This window comes from Bombus bifarius, unplaced genomic scaffold (assembly GCF_011952205.1).
Source record: "Bombus bifarius isolate JDL3187 unplaced genomic scaffold, Bbif_JDL3187 scf7180000008105, whole genome shotgun sequence".
NCBI lineage: Eukaryota > Metazoa > Arthropoda > Insecta > Hymenoptera > Apidae > Bombus > Bombus bifarius.
This window is the reverse complement of record NW_022884448.1, coordinates 44,002-61,881: the sequence shown is the minus strand read 5'-3', so window position 1 is coordinate 61,881 and position 17,880 is coordinate 44,002. Positions and strand designations below refer to the sequence as shown.

General features: G+C 36.5%; 1 protein-coding gene across 6 annotated transcripts in view; it reads right to left on the bottom strand.

Moving 5' to 3' along the window:
* Positions 1–17,880, bottom strand: part of LOC117208452 (rap guanine nucleotide exchange factor 2-like) — a 125,254-nt gene that overhangs the window by 75,116 nt on the left and 32,258 nt on the right. For all 6 annotated transcript variants that reach the window (XM_033449640.1, XM_033449645.1, XM_033449647.1 and 3 more), the window contains exon 2: positions 884–1,572. In XM_033449640.1, coding sequence (XP_033305531.1) covers positions 884–1,194 — 311 coding nt within the window. In that variant the 5' untranslated portion in view covers positions 1,195–1,572. The remainder of the gene's footprint in view (positions 1–883; positions 1,573–17,880) is intronic.

Below are 17,880 nucleotides of genomic sequence, written 5' to 3'. Positions count from 1 at the left end.
GTACGTCCGTCCGAACGACCGCGTTACGCTGATTTATACCACGGATAAATTTTTGTTACGATGTTGCTTCAATAAAAGATGCACCGTCAGCGTGGACCAATTCCCCGTTAACGCGCAAGGAAAACGCCGATTTACGCCCAGACGTTCGTTTCTGCCCTGTTACATCGAAATTGCGTTAGCATCAACTTGACAAACCGAACAACGTACCAAATATCGAATGAGATAACGTAATAACGGATGCTGCTGTAATCGATAGAGTCGAGTGGTGTAGAGTTTGAAGGATCAAATAAAAGATTGATTTATGACTAGGTGTAGTGTTGTGCGTGGGATTGGATATTTTGTATGGAAAAAATTAGTTGATAATGGGTAATCCATTCTAGGGCGGAAGGGGTGTACAAGAGTCGGATTTACTGTTCGAATAATGCACGACCAGGTGATTTATGTTGCATCAGTGTTAATTTACGGTTACTGGTTCGGAGAATTAATTACCAACTGTGATTAATTTCTGTTATTCCGTATGGATTGAACGAATTTGCTTATAAACGTAAGGTAATATTACCTTTTAAAAAAATTAGTTTTTATTTCGACGAACATATATATTTATATAGATACTATGTACCTTTGTACATTTTTCTGTTCTTTAATTTAATAGTTAAATAATGGTTAAGCGATAAATGATTTCTTCTAAGAAATTCCAAAACTCACTATACGGAGGATCATGAAAAGTTCTTCGGTACGTAATAAACAGAATTACGTAATTATCACAGAATTACCGAGATATAAAAGGTTAATAAGAAAAAAGAGAGAGTAGATCATAATAGAAAAAAATATAACAGATATACCATATAAGATACCTATTTCTGATTGAAATTTCCAAACTCACCAGACGGAGAATCGCCTTCGAGGAAAAGCCGGAGGTGGCGGTGGCTGTACTCGATGGCTCCTATCGACGGATTCGCTTCTGAGAGCTTGGACAGCCTTTGGCACGGCCCTGAACGGCTCCTGCGGAGCCTTGGTGATCATACCAGAGGGCAGATTGCCATTTCCGACAGTGTCGTTAAAATTACTCGCGCCTCCGCCAACGCTTCCTCCGCCATGGAAGCTGTTCCATCTTCTGACAGGACCTCTATTAGCAACATGGTGTCCGCTTCCGGGGCCGCTGGGACCACGTAGTTGGCTCGTGTGCTTGTGCATCCTCTCACTTTCTCTTTTTCCTTCTCTTTCTCAGCCCTCGGTGATCCTCCACGACTCGGACGCCTCCTCCTTCGCCTCCATCCTTCCCGTTTTCTTCTCTTTTTATTATATTGTCACCCGTTCTCGACGATCTGGACTACATCCTTCAGAACTTCCCTTCGTTGCCAATGTTCCTCTCTTCTTTTTCCTCTTTTTTTGGTCGATCTTTTCTTTCTCTCGGCTTTTTATTTAAATTGGGAAGTCCTGTGACGTGTCTTTTTATCGAAATTGGAAAGTCCACTGATATATGTTACAATCAGAGAATTTTAGCGTTTTATCGAGATGGTTCCGTAGAGCGAGAGCTTTTTCCCAGCGACGATTTGGTAGCTGGAAGTCTGTCTGTCGAAAGGAATTCGAATTTTCCAGTTAGAATGTGTTTGCGTTGGATTCCGTAAATGTTCGTGAACCAGGCTTTCATCGATCAACGTTGGCCAGCTTTCAAGCAAGTTTCTCAGGATTAACGTTGCTGTCTGCAGGAGTTCCGAAGAATACTGCATCCTTAGGGGTTCTAAACTTCGCTTCGCGTGTATATTTGATTCGAGTAGAGCAAGGGTGTTACAGAATGTAATATAAGTAGTAATAAGTAGCATCTTTTTGGTATAGCTCAAATATAAGCACCGTTAGACATTAGACTTTGTAGATATTTTCTATCGTTTTCTAAATAACAATAAACATAGACCGTGTATATCAAAATATAAAGCACGAATCCGAGAATTTTGTTATATTTCACGTTCTAAAGCGATGATTGTGAATTAAAGAATTTCAGTTAAGAAACAAATGATACATATGCGCTAGGAATTCTGCGAATTCCAAGAATCACACGAAGAAATAGGATTCTTAAGAATCCTTTTTCTTTTGTTTGTCCCGACCATAATTAGAACCAAAACTAAACAACGCTTCCTATGATTAAGAATCACGACGAAACATCACGATTTCTTTCTCAATTAAAAAGATAAAGGCACAAATCATTTACCTGCGCTAAGAATTACAAGATTCGCGTGAAGAGTCCGGATTCTCAAGACTTCTCGGTGGCCGATCTCGATCGTAATTAGATGTTTTCTACTAAGGACCTCCACGAAACTTCCAACTTCGCAACTTCTCTGGCAATTAAAACGATAAAGGCACAAAACGTTTACCTGCACTAAAAATTACAAGATTCACTCGTAGAATCTGGATTCTCAAGAATCGTTAGTGGCTTGTCTCGATCTTAATTAAAACCAAAACGCAACGAGCTCCGCTTCCGTGTAGCCGTCGCGTAACGGAAGTCATTCTAAATAGAAGAACGGTGCGCAGCTCGTCGTCGTCGTTCAAGAACGTACTATGTACTGTTTACAAAGCCGCGTGTCTCGTCGTCTAAAATCCTTCGGACGTATCTAACACGATTTTATTACGTGACTAATCTGTTTTCACCATGCACCGCGTGTATCGCTAACGCGAGAGAGTAACGGCACGGCGTCGCGATGTCGTATCCACCGCCTTTCTCCTAACGCCTTATCAATTTCAACCGTTTGCACAGCATTCTGATAACAAAAGCGGGGGGAGGCGCCCGCCGATAAAATCCGAGACAGTCATAAAGGAATCGAGTGTCGCACGAATAGAGGCATCGTATCGCCACCAACGATAAGTCCTTTGATCCGTCTTACGATTTCGAGAGCGTCGCCGATAAACGACTCGATGGTTCTGTGATAATGTCACGATTGAATCGGTCGTCGTCGATCGCCAGGGATATTTACCCTGTTCGTCGATTTTTACCGAAGAACCGAAGGAATATGGCTGCACGGCTATGAAACTCGTCAACGATGGAACAGTATTATTGGAAAAACTGTTTTGATACTGGCTACTACATACTTTATGGAAACAGAGCGAATAGAACTCCACTTGTGGTCTCGTTCTGATCGTGTCGTTTTCGGCTTGGATGAGCTTGGAATTTTCGGACAATTTCGTGGATTTATTCTCCCGTGGTGGAAACATCGGAGTTTTCGAAGAATTCTTTCCGAAGTTTGATTGTAATTTTCAGGTTTCGGTCTGCGTGAAATTTTTATTGGAACGTGGATTAATTTTTTACTTCGACGGAGCCATGGGGAATTTTGTGGAATTTTTTTGAGAATCCCAATCGCGACTCTTAGGTTTCGATTTGGGGAGAAAAAGTTTGTCAGAAAGTAGATTAATTACGGTTTGTGACAGAATTATTAGAATTCTTCCAACATTTGACATACACCACAAATGAAGAATCGTTACGTTCTAATTAATACGTAAATAAATATTCCGTAATGGTAAACACGTTTCATTTAACGTAATAGCAGCTTCATATTTATAGCTTTTATATTAGGGACTAATAAAACAGTAAACATGAAAAAGTTTTATCAGAGCAATTACATCTAATCTTTGAACACAAGGGAAAATGATTTTCATTTAATTCCCAACATTAAGATTATTCATTTTATTAGCTCGTATGTAATTCCTAAGCAATTACGTTGAAGCATTACTGTGAATTAATTATTTTCCTTCCTTATGTTTTCCTGCGTAACTTTTATCTCCATTATATTTAGTAGAATACACATTTCAAAGTTACTAACTTTGTGCGATTCTGGATAAATACTGTTACTTCGAATCTAACAACCTTAATAGTCTTTCAGAGTTCAGGCTAGTGGACAAAAAATTCTCAATGAAAAGAGAACAAAATGATTTCTGAATAGAAGATTCGTACAAAAAAGTGTGGGCCGAATAGAAGGTTGAAGCTTTAAGAAACCAGAAACTGAGATTTCTCACAACCTGTCCTTCCCCTAATACCCCTTGAATCGAATCCTTTACGTTCTTTCATGGTTTCCGTTCGTACTGCTAACATTGTGGAACTTCTCATCGCCCAACAATTTGTCAAAATCGTATGCCCAAAACGATCTGATCTTTCGTAGACGTTTTCCGTTTGCGAGAAATTACAAGCAGATATATTAAAATTACGTTCGAAATTTAAAAATAAAAATTAATAATATCTCTAACAATATCTCAAAAATTCAAATGACATTGCAGATTAAGATATAATAATGTTCTAGAAATATAATAATAGTAGATATATAAAGGATGTATGGAATATGATCTATAAAATAACGAAACAGAATATGTAGGTTGTCTTTCGAAAAGGTGTCGTGATTTTGTAATCAAGCAGGTTCAAATAAAACTCGGAAAACTTTAAAGGAAACGTTGTATCATGAACATGGCGTCTTTCTATGCTGCAGTCTGTAACAACTAGACATCCACCGTTACCTTTTTATGGGAAACCAGCTTATACCGTACGCCTTGAGTAAAAAAATACTAATTCGTATGAAGAACCGCTAAGATTCTCTTACCAGCTTGTATTGAAACATCGTCACAGCTATTACTCTTGCAACGTAAATTCTGTCAGAGAAAACAAGATTTTATCCCATACTTTCGACTTATACTTTATCACAGACTATTGCCTCTTTTCCCATTCTACCACAAATTATCTCACAGCTAATGTACCGCAATATGCGCTATCGCTATTTTCCATAATTGTATTTTATTTTTTCAGCGTCGATTACAGGGATCGTTAGATGATTTTCCACGTTTAATCTTAATCGAAACTTCTGTGCGTCACGTTCATACATTTAAGTGATTTATCTTCACAGTATACAACAGTATCTTCGCTCAAGTAAGAATCGTATTTGACATCCTAGAGTATTATTTCTGTTTCGTAAACATTTTCTCTGGAACGATGTATTCACATTATACGTAATATAACGTAAGATACACAACATAAAATAATAAAACAGATCGTGACGTTGAAATTTTTATCCAAGTACATAGCTTTTGGAAAACAACGCACAAATGCTATTTCTCCTTTTTAAAAACCACTTCCATTATTAATGAAACAAATGAAATTAAAACGACCACATATAAAATAATAAAACAAATCCAATTTCCCTATACTTATCGATGTAACTCTAAAAAAGAACGCATTCATACTATTTCTCCCCTTAGTTCTTCGATTATCGATCAAATGAATCAAATTATAAATCATACTAGTCCCGGCGTTTATCTGTATAACTTTAAGAAAAACAAATTTTTAATTAAAAAGATGATAAGTCAAAGAGCACATATATGTAAAATAATGAAACGAATCAAATTCATACACAATCTGTCGAACCATTAACCGGTTAATCCTCTAAAAACTACTAAATTATAGCGAATATCTGCGTCGTGATATCACCGTTGATTGGAAAATTCACGAATCGTTTGAAATAGAAAATTCCATGGAAGCTGCGAACAAGAGAAACTCGGGGGAGGCATTTTTACTTTATCCCCAGTCAATTCGTCGACGTTCGCCCTTGCTGACGTTCCAGTACAAGGGAATTCGCCTTTTCTTTCGTACGTTTCCCCCGCGTCTACGACAAGAGGAAGACGAGCCGCTTCTCGAGCGCGTGCTCAAGAGGTTTTGCAAGCTCGCTGAATTTCTATACACCGGCTCAAGAATCTCTACCTACTCCTACCCTCTTTCTTAAACCTATTCCTCCTCGGGGACCTCTTATGCACTTCACTGTACGCCGTTACTAAGACTTTCCCACGGCCGTGTCCCCCAGGTAATCTCTGTGTCTTTCGGATTTGAAACTGGCCGCAAGCAACCGAAGCGCGTAGATACGCGTCTCCACCGACACATCTCGCGAACAAGCTTTCGCTATTTTTTCTCTGATATTTTAGTGTTTCCGGGTGTTTTCAAACAGCTGCGCGCGCTTGGATGCTCGCGGAGAATAATTTAGCGACTAAGGATGTTTGTCAGTTTGATTAGCTGCAAGATATAATTGATAGAGTTTATTTTAGAATTTTAGAATCTTCGTATTTTAGATGTTCCGAATCGTAGAATTTTAGAATTTTTAGATATTTCAAATTGCAGAATTTTCAGATATTTCGAAGTCTACGTAAAACGGAATCTCGCTAATATCGTTAAGAAACTGAGAGTCATCGAAACGTCATTAATTTTCACGAAATGTTTTTAACAACATCGGCGAATTTAGTTAGTATATTGTAGTATAGCGTAGTTAGTATATATACTAATCTTATCTCTCTCGTACTCCACTACATATTTCGCTCGTATTCAGGCTCTGGATGGATTCAAGTATTTAATCCAGTAAGTTTTAGATCCCATTTAAAGCCTAAACAAGCCAAGACAACGAAATAAGGTGAGATGTAAATTCAGCCAAGTGTCAAACGACAGTAAGTTTCAAGTATCAGCATCTCTCGAGACAAAAGCAGCCAAGACCGTGTACAGCAGTTCATTTTAAGGTCAGAAACGTATAACGTCTTTGGAACAGAACTGAGAAACTTATTGTGTACAGTGTACATAGTCTTCAATAGGATTCTCGATATTTCTTCCAAGTCTATTGTCTCGATACTTAAGATATTTACAAAAGGTATTAAAAAATCTGTTCAAACCAAGAGTTTGAATTTGTATTACTCCTCAAGAAGAATAGAATGTCGCAGGTTCTATGACTGATACTCTAAAATTAATTGTACTGGAACTATAACAATTTTTATGTTGGGTCAATAGTTGTAAAAAATACTTGTATCAATATTTATATTTTATCCTTCAAGTATCTAAATAGAACAAAAAATCGCAACAAAAACTGAAAAGTGATACAAGTGCAGAATGCACACAGCTAAAGCCCAATCAAAACTTATCTCATATAAAAAGAATCAAATGGAACTTATATCTATAATTCTCAACTTTCACCTTATTTATCGCTATTCAAGTATTCCCGTGGTAATACTTTCTCAAATCAGGTATCCATAATTCTGACGATTTTTTAAAATCCTTCCCATCGTTCTTATTTCTCCCAAGTTTCTCATTATTTCTACTATCGATTAAACTTCCAACCCATTTACTTTCTTCTCTCCTCTTTAACAAACGACCAAGTAACCGAAGTCTATCTAAAATTCCTTCTCCAACTTCCAAAAAGTTCTACAACCATAGTCCTGGAGAAACAGAGCCGCGGTTAAATTTCGCCAAAACTGGTGCACGGAACTCGAGTCGACCAAAGTGATCGTAAAAAAGTTTTGCAACCCCATGAACGGCCAGTTCTTTTACACGAGTCTCGTTACTAGTCGTTTAAACATTCTAGCGCCAGGCTCGAGTGTTTGCGAACGCGTCTGCGCAAACGTGGCTTGCAAAAGTTTCACAAACCGTGAGACTGACGAGTGACCATAGTCGTAGAGATTGTTTCAAGCAGAGCCGATCTTTAGAAAATTCTCAACTTTTTCAACCCCTACCTAGAGACCGCGTTTCACCGAGGCACTGCATGAATCGCAGGTGCAAGAATTCCTCTTGGAATTTTCAGGTAAGTCGACGGACTCTGTATCTGTTTCGTCTAGAATTCGTAGAATCCCGTCCCTGGTCGATGAATCTTTTAAGAAAGTTTCTTGGGGAATTGCGATACAGGTTGAGTTTCTTGAATAATTTGCGGATCGAGTGGTTTTTGCTCTCGTTTTGGAATTGTGAGATGAGTGCGATGCGTTGCAAGGTTTCTAAACTAAACTTTAATTTCATACGTATTTTATAACATTTTATGTTATAAAATTTAGTTAGCATATATCGTGAGATACATCAAATTTTCTTGCTTTCGTTTTTTTTTTCATTAATTTGATTTTATTGACTATTACTCATCAAAATTATTTTTTTATTACCCTTTGTTCTTTTGTTGTAAATTTTGTAATGTTTCAATTTATCAAGTTATCTTTCATAAGAGAGTAAGATGCAACATTACTAATAGTTAATATTGAATGAAGTTTATCTTGATAAAAATTTATTTTTCCATATAACACGTATCTTGTTTACGAAATTTTTATTTTTCTCGGTATATCGCCGGTTTTAGTCTAGAATTTCATAGTTTTGGTAGCAATAGAGCAGCGTGTGCAGCGTATGCACGGAGGAATGTGCATTATTTATAAACCGTATTTGAGATATTTGTACAATGTGGAATCAAATATCGGAGAAATCTGGTATGTTGCTTTTCGAATATTGATTGAATTGTTTATACATGTAAACCTGCCCTAGTTTCATTTTTGAATTCTATTTCTGAATTTCTCTCAAACGATATTCTATAAAATTATACGTTTTATTCGTTTCTTTAAATTACTAGAAAAGTTCTGTTAGCAAAAGTTTCCAAGTGGAAGGAGAAATTATATATGTATGTACCTATATTAACTTGAAACTTCGTCGCTAACTGCTTCCACCTACGCAGGTAAACTTTTACAATGAAATTAATACCTTCTTACGAAGTCTTAATAAGTTAAACTCGGTATCAGTAGAAAGACCACGTTTAAGTTTCATGCCGAGTCGTCACGCAATCTAAGTGGGTGTAAAATCATACTTTTTCTTAAATATTATGCTAAAGTACGTCACGTTAAATTACCGCATAATAATACACGATTAGACTATACTGGCAATATACGATGAGAAAAATTATTACCCTACTTATCTCGTGTATGTATTATCAATGTGTCACACTTTTAAAATGAAATTAAGATTTACATAGCGATAGCAGAAAATAATAATCTGTCATTTCTCACGCGTACGCATTTAATAGATACTAGTTAATAACATCTTATTTCTATATATAGAACATTACACAACGTTACATCCAACTATCCACAAAATTCGCTTTCGATGAACGTCGCTAAAAAAATAAGCAAGAAAAAATAAAATATCGTAGACTTAATCGATACTAAATATTATAGAAAGTACCCTACTTTGGACATTTTACACATTTTCACCTGCGCTTTCCGAATCTTAAATTTCCCAAAAAGGCATAAACACTCACAGTTCGACCACGAGTAAAACTAAAGCCAACGATATAACTAAAAACCACAATGCTACGTCGACCTACCTCTACGATTCCCTTTTGATCAATCGTTCGACGATCGTCTATACCAGAAATCTGTATCTACACCAGCTTTTTCTACTTTTAACTCATCTATCACACGGTCAACGAGTATGAATGCGTCGTTGTCGCTTATCAGTCCCCTATATGTTGGTTCTATAGCAAGACACAGTTACGTTACCGCGCTATAACACCAACCGAAAGTTTCGCAGGCCCCTCCATCGCCCATCAACTTCCATCACAGGACAAAAGGAATCCTAGTGATAACGAAAAGTTCGTCGCCGTTGCGTTTAACAAGCCAGCCGCCGTTTAACAACGAACCAACGAGCGAAACAATTCCAGCTACACGTGAATACGCGTACCAACGATAAGCCGAGACAACCGAGGAAGAAGGAAAATTTCCAGGTAAAGTTACACGAACCGTGTCTTCCGGTGTACAACTAGTCGCTCGATTATTAATTTAATTAATTTTTAATTGTTCCTGGGGGTATAGTTACGTTAGTTCTCTTACTTATCGGTCCTTTGACGTGTAAGTGGACTACTCTTGATTTTATGGGAATTTCGGCTCGGATCGTCAGCTTGATGAATAGGATCGTTTTGAGCGAGAAGTTTTACGTCGGTGATTAAAGCGAACTGAGAGAGCTGCTGCGAGTTGGTTATTTTAAGGGAGGTTTTTTTTTATTGAGTATTTTAGTTTGCAGATTTCCAGTTGGGTTTTGGTACGATTTTTGGAATAGAAATTATTAGAATAAAAAGGTCGGCAGAGTTGCTACGAGAGTCTTCCAGTTTAATATAAATTTTGGAATTTCCTGTAAATTACAAATGCGATGTTTTGGCATTGGCAATGTTAAACAACGTGTAAAAATCTATGAATTTCTATAGCTTCCGTTTGTTTCGAAGTATGCATTTGTATAAAATATGCGCAGTATATAGGTTATATTAAATTCCAACATTTCATTAATACGATGTCAAATTTATGACAAAGTTTATAGTAGGAATTTATATTAAAATTTTGAAATTCATATTATTTGTCAATAATTTCACGTAGTGAGTACAAACAGGTACCATTTAACGATCGAAGGCGTTTGGAATACCGGAACAAAATGATTTGAGAATTCAAAGAGCGTTATAATAATTTTAAACAAAATGATTGAACAAATGAAATGAACAAAACATCATCAGATATTCCGAGCTTTTTCTAAAGAATTTTCACTCCCTTTTCACTAAAAATATTATGTCTGATTCGTATTAAAATCCATAAGAGCTAAAATAAATCAATTTCCTTTTATTCGCCTTTAATCTTCTCACTGGCGAAATCTTTCAACAGGTTCTTTCAACATTGATTCAGTAATCAATATTTAAACTCTTAAAATTTTTACTATTTCTCTCGTAACGAGAAGTGGTTGAATGCTGTTGTAAAGTAATTATTGACAGAAGGTCATAAAGCGGAATACATTTGAATAGTCAAACTACAAAATTTCGTAAAGTTCGATCTACTATATAATCCCTCTCGTTCGTTTCACTTACAAACTTGTTCCGTAAAATTTCCTGACCGAAACAAAGTTACGTGACTACATTGGATTGATCATACTCAGTGGTTGGTACGTTTTAACGATTTTACTGAAATGCCCAGAATTGCATTTGTACTGCTACGTATTAAGAACAGCTAAAGCTTCGTTGCAAGGAGAACTAAAAATAGTTTACTCTTGCAGTTACTTATTATCTATTATTTATTCATTCCACTTGCTATTGTTAACCTTCCAGTGAATGCATACTTTAGATACTTATTGAATATTTTCGAGATGAACGTGTTTTATTAATTATTCGCGATTTGATTGCATTACTGCAAACACGATAAGTACTAATGATTTATTTGATTTCCACCTCGCGACCAAGAAATACGATTTGGTTACAATTTTCCTAACCACGCATTTCTTCGTCCGATCTTTTCGTTCCATCTTGCATACTTTATTCTTAACCATACGCTCATACGCTATCCTTGACCTAGTTACTACATTCCAAGAGTCTATGTTAGAAGTTTTACCTATTCTAAAACAACTATTTCCGTCAGCCATCCCTGTTGCCAACTGTTTGCCTATTGCAGCTTCTAATCTTTGGTATGTCTTCCACTTCCGTTTGTATTACTTCAAGCACAATATTTTCTATATTTTATAAATCGATAAGATGTCACTGACGATTGTAACACCCATTTGTAGCAGATGAAAAGAAACGATGTTCTTTCAAGGTTTATTACTGCAAACACTTAAACGTTGAAGGCCCATCGTGTCTCTTTGTCTCTGTACATATTTTATATTATCTTAATTATTCGTTATAGAAAATTCCTACTAAATATCCTTTTCTGCAGTAGACGTATTAATTAGAGAACGTAAATCTAAATTAATTAACTAAACATATCGATAAAACGAGATTTATAACCCGAAAAACGATCGTTATTAAAACATTTTAATTGCTTGCATATAAACGACGTAATAAACGAGTTACGAGCACCGCTCAATTATACTCTGTCTGGATGGATTATGCTTCTATCTGGACACTAGAGAACATCGGCGACATTCGATTCTGCATTCCGTTGAACGTTCCATTGAAGAGTAATGATTCGCGCGGCGAAATCGTTCGACGAAAAAGCAATCTGTTTCCCATCGTGGATGAACCAAGAGATAACATTGGCTAGTCACCAGGTGAACCGGCCAGATACGAAAAAAGATAACATTTACACGTAGAGAATATATATCCATAACTCGGTCTGGTCAATATTTGATTGGATTCGCGCGACATTTACTTTGTTCCCCGTAAAAATTATCCGGGTTTACGCTTTTCCATACGGTCACACCCATACATTCACAACTTTCTTCTATCTCTGTGTTGATTGCGTCCAACTTTGTTTGCTCTAGCTCACGTTACGTTTCTTTTTTCTTTTTTTTTTTTTGGAGGTAAAAATAACGCGATCGGTCGTTTTTTACTAGGAATTTCACGCGCAAACGGAATAAGATAATTATCCCATGAGTTTTATGCTATTTGGTGAATTTTTCCTGCCATTGTTAGCGCACTGTAGCTGTTTATGTATTTATAGGAATTTTAAAGATATAAAAAATGCACAGAATGATAAAATTCGTCATACCGAATATTTAATGTTCAAATATTTAATACATAAATTTAATTTCGTTTCTTTAGTTCCCTACACGAAAAGAACGAAGGCATATGAAAAAGAATATAATACAAAGAGATAAACGAGTTCTTATGCAACATATTTTGCAAATAATTATTCAAACCCTCCTAAATATACATTTATAAAATTTCCAAGAAAGATTACAAATTCTCGTTATTTCGACCGAACTAATAATCCTTGTGCTATTTATTACTATTTCATTACATTTCTTAACTATCGAATAATTGGACCAGTTCATGCATAAACGACACGTTTTCAATCATTCCAAGTCGCACAGTTCCCTGCAATCGGCAAGCATCGCATATATCGCATTCTCTGCGAAGCAGAGCATGACTTTGCTTCTGACTTTATCAGCGATCCGGGACCCATAAAATTGCTAATGGCACTTGTTATCTTTTTCGCCATGTAGAACCGTCGTAATATCGGCGATAACGTACCGATGGTGATCATCGTCCGGATCCCGACTTATAATACCTCTACACGACGCTAGTCTGGAGTTTCCCCACAGAAATGAATGTTCCGTTACCTCGGTAATTACCCTTTCACAATACAGCTTGATATTATGCAACGATGTAACAGGAAAATGATAAGAAAAACCTATATCGAGTGGACCTTGAAAGTTCGAGCCGCTTCAGCCTTGAGAGTTTTGTATCCTTTTCCAACCACTGTGCACCGTTATAAGGGATAAAAGTTGAATAAATATCCAAGTAACGTTTTATACGTCGTATGTTTCGATTTGAAGATTTCTTTAGTGGATATTGGAATTTATATTGGTAACAAGACTATTCAATTCCATTTTTATAACTTCTAAAAGGCCATATAAATTCTTCTTTTATGGATATTTAAATTTATAAACTGACGAAAGCTTTAATCTTGGACGAATTTCTTTGGAGAGAACTTGAAGTGAAGTAGCGAAATTTCGCAAATCTGTCTAATACTTTTTCTATTGCTTTTATACAAAGTTGAACAAACATCTAGATTAAATTTTACATCTTTTAACATTTTATTTAATTATCTGTGTAATCTGTATTGTGATAATAAATCAAGAAATTTGATCGATGATAAATTTATAAATTGAGAAAAGGTTTCGAGAAGAAGAGAATTTTGGAGGAATTTCTTTGTATAAAGTTTTGAAACTTGTTTTTCGCGTTTAAGAAATAAAATTTTCTAAAATATATTTTCAATATTTTTGCGTTTCTTTATTTTTGAAAACTTGTTCAATTTGCTTTTCGCAGTTCCTATGGACGAATATAGAGATTTCATTCCCCGATAACAATCTACAAAATAATTTCCCCGATTCGTCCTCAATTCCACGAACGTTGGTTTCGTTTATTGGCTCATTTCGTCGATTTTAATAAGTGCAGGCAAATTGGACTTTAAGGACGTGAAAAATCAGTAGGAGCAACCTACGCGAATAATATCGAACACGATATTAAATCTGATACATCGACGAAACAATTTTTTAAAGAGATGGATAAAGAGAGAGCGAGAGTCGAGATGCTACATCGATGAATGGAAAATCGCTCGGACGATTTCGAACAAAAATACATTGCCTTCAATTCCGATCCCAATTTCTTTTCATCTTTGTTAGAAGCATCGGAAAAAAAAGAGTTCGTTTGGATGCCCCATACAAAATATGTTATAAACAGAGGATTCTTTCAAATAGACTTTCATTATCCTAATGCCTCATTCTAACGACCGTACCAAGAAAATCAATAAGAACACTATTGTGCTCCTACTTACGCAAACAGTTACGTAAATCCATGCAAGAAACTCATTACTTGTTTCTTCCGTGACTTTTAATTTATTATACTAAGCCAAGCTTATCAGAAGATACCATAAAACGAAAATGATATGAATTCATTTATGTATTCAACGAGCAGGAAGCCTTTAATAAACGAGCAGGCATATAAGATTACTCGATCAATTATCTTAGAAACGAAATAATCAAATTTTCATAGCAATTAACACAAGCTTAAAGAAGTTGAAAGAGAACCTTATCGAATCTTGAAGCACGTTGCTTCATTGAATATTACTAAAAACATGAGAACTTTCTACGTACGTACTTCTCAAGGAGAATACACCAACAAACACTCGATCTTCTAAGTGGAGCGTAAAATATTCGTAGTCGAAATGGTTTTGCGAGAAACAATTGGTACAGTCGTTAACGATGCTTCGACGTTGCTCGCAGTTAACTATTCTTACAATGAAATGACAAAGAAGCCGCGAAGATAGAAGAAAATTGTGAATGTAGTCACTGTGACAAGAAGACCAGTCGTCAAACTAATAAATGAAGGAGCAAGAAGAAGAAGCTAGAGCAGCGGATAGACGGAAAAAAGGCCAATCAAGAGAGAATCCTTGCCGTGCAAGGACAACAAACGCCAGTTATTGTTGCTTTCTGTCCTAATCCCAACGATCCTGCGACTTTCTCTCGCAGGTTCTGCTAACGAGCGCCATTCCCATAAGCTTTTGCCTCGGTGCTCTTTTATCTATCCACCTCTGACCGAAAGACAAACTCGCAGAATCTCTGTTTTTCGATCCTCGTATTGTTTTCGAGGATCTTAGGGTGCGAGTTCGTGCCTAAGTCACGTGAGAAGGAATATCGATCAACTAGGTTGCAAATAAACGAACTTGCAAGGACGACATGTGGACTGAGAAGACAGAATAGCAATTTGTGATAATCCTTGGTAAAAATACAGCTTCCTTCCAGGTTCGTTTTCAACAGCTATTGTGTGGTTTTTAGGGTGGGAATGAGATTTTACTATTCACACGATGAAATTCGGCGAGTTCTCTTAAGCATAGATTAGTTCTTCGAATTTGGTTGGTTGTAGAGATGTAAAACAGGGTGACTGGAACTTTGCTTCCGAGAGAAGAAAATTTCTATTTGACACGAGTTTTTATTCAAATTTGAATTCTGGAAATTAATGGTATAAGCATTAACGCGTTTGCAATTTATTTGTAATACGATTTATAGAGAAATAATTCCACTGATTAGGTCATTTACATAACAACCGTCAAAAATATTTTAAAACACAATACCTCGAGAAGACAATCAACGAGACAAATACAACTGTATGTTATGTGATGTATAGAAATTATGAACTTTAAATTATTGTTGCATTTTCACTAAATAAAATTTCAATAAAATTGTTAATATCTTAACCGAAACAGCTTTCTGCCTAATTTGTCCTAGTTCTGAAATGAATATAATAACTGTCCTGAAATTTTCTCACAGGGATGTAAGAACTACTCGAACCAATTAAAAGGGGCTTCAAATAATCAAACAAGATCACCTGCAGCTACCTTCTAAATTCTAAATCACCAACTCTCAAAGAATACTAGAATGTTCAATTTCGATGTCCAACGACTGTTCGCTCAAAATTTCCATTACTTTATATCATTTATCGGCTTTTATACCATTCGCCAAGTTCTCTATCATTCTCGAAGATGCGCCTTGTGTTACGTTCCGAAATGGAACGCGTCGGTGTCAAAGGCGATTTTCCACTCGAATTTACACACGCCGAACGTTACCACGGAATTGCTTGGATCGTTGCTACATGTACATTGCTGCATGTACGAAGCTGGAAATTCACGAGGACGTAGACGGACGTTGAACGCATTGCTGGCTACGCGCATTCGTATTTATGGTCCACGTTCTGAATTACGATACGCGCGTTTCCGTTAACGAGAGGTAGAATCTTGTTCCATGGGTGGCCAGACGAGGACAGAAAATGGTGAAAAGGGTGAGCAACGGAAGAATAAAGGAGAAACAGAGAGAGAATATACAGGGTGTCTCAAAATATGTATGTTCTAGATATCACAACGATGAAGGAAATTTGCGTACACGAATGTCGTTTGAGGCTTATTTTTCAAGTTACAGACTATAATAGTACTTTCTCTGCCTCATTCTAATATGACAGCCGAAATCAGGAAGCTATTCGGTTTCTAGAAAGAACAACGGGAAACATACAAAAAAGGTAAAAATATCTTTTCAAAATTTTCTTGCTCCAAACTCGTATTTACATAAGGATCTATAGAAAGATGTTTCTTCAAAATTAAAACTATATGGCTTTTTTTCAATATAGGTTAGAAATATACAGCGTGAATAAAATAAAAAGACGAATTTGTCAGCTGACTCATCGACGCCGATATGTCTTTATCACAAAGCATTGTCTGTAACTCGAAAAATAAGTCTCAAACGACATACTTGCATACGAACTTTTTTCACCTCTTTGATGTCTAGAACCAACCCTAATAACCCTTACATATTTTGTGACACCCTGTATATTGATTTGCAGGCCGACAAAGGCTCGCTTCATACGCTTAGCACAGTGGAAAGCTGGTTAAACGAGGGCGGCAACCAGCTTTATGGCTTTACATGGTGACCACTGTGGTGTATGCACTTCCCATGCATCTCTGAATCGGTCGATCGCAGTCTCTGCTCTGACTCCTGTCTGCATCGACAAATTATGTGGCCGAATGAGTCCTGAAGTGGCCGGGAAAACGCATCGATCCGGCCGCTGCCGCTCTCTCGTTTTACTCTTCTCTCTGTCGTCTTTGTTAGACACATAAGACCACTCGAATGGCTAGCGTCGTTTTCTGTTGGCAAAATACTACGACCAAGGTTCGACGTCCTTTCGCGAGACGAAGATCGGATGAAGAGGTGTCGCTGAGCGGAAAATTAGATCCATCGTCGAGGTGAGAATCCGAGTGGAGCTTCGACTTAATGTGGACGATGGCTCTCTGATGATACAAGATGAAGCTTGTTTGTGGAAATTTGTGTCTGTTCCATTCGAAGCTTGATTTATTGTGGAAAATTTGATAGACGTCATTGAGAGAGTTTTCGATGTTACGAAGATAACGTAATTATTATTTATGCGATGCGATGATTCTTTGATGGAAGCTTCTTCTGTGAGTTTGTAAATACAAATTTATCGGACTGATAGTTTGGTTGGTTAAAATTGATAATGGATGAGTCTATGCTATCAATTAAGATTTCGAACATATGCAATTAATATTTTATTAATATCTTGATTTAAGTTGGATTAACGTAGAAGCTAATTCTGCGATAATCCTTCGATAGGAGTTGCTTCTATAATTTTGTGCCTTTTTTATTCAAAACTTAAAGTTCGATAAAAAAGTGTAGAAATATTATGATAGCGGAACAATTAGATTTTGTTCAGACTTATTCGATGAAATTTAATGTACTCGTATTACCTATATGGAAAGTTTCTTCCCATAGCGATCCTAGGTTAGTGGTAAAACAATTTCTATGAAAGTCGAGCAAATACTGAAAATCCTCTGTTTCGCGTAAAATTTCCCATTCCGTGATAAAAAGTGTTATTTACCTGAGTTTCTGGTGCAGAAATATTAAGAGAAGTAATGGAACTTATTTGTATAAGAAACAGAGGAGAAGATTACCGTTGGTAAATTATCGTAACTCCATTTCGAGTTGATACACCAGCTTGAGAATGTTCTTCGACGTAAACGCATTTGTCCTAATTTCATCGTGAATTACACACTCGACGGTATAAGAAAAGTAGAATTTCTCTACGACCTACAAAATGTATA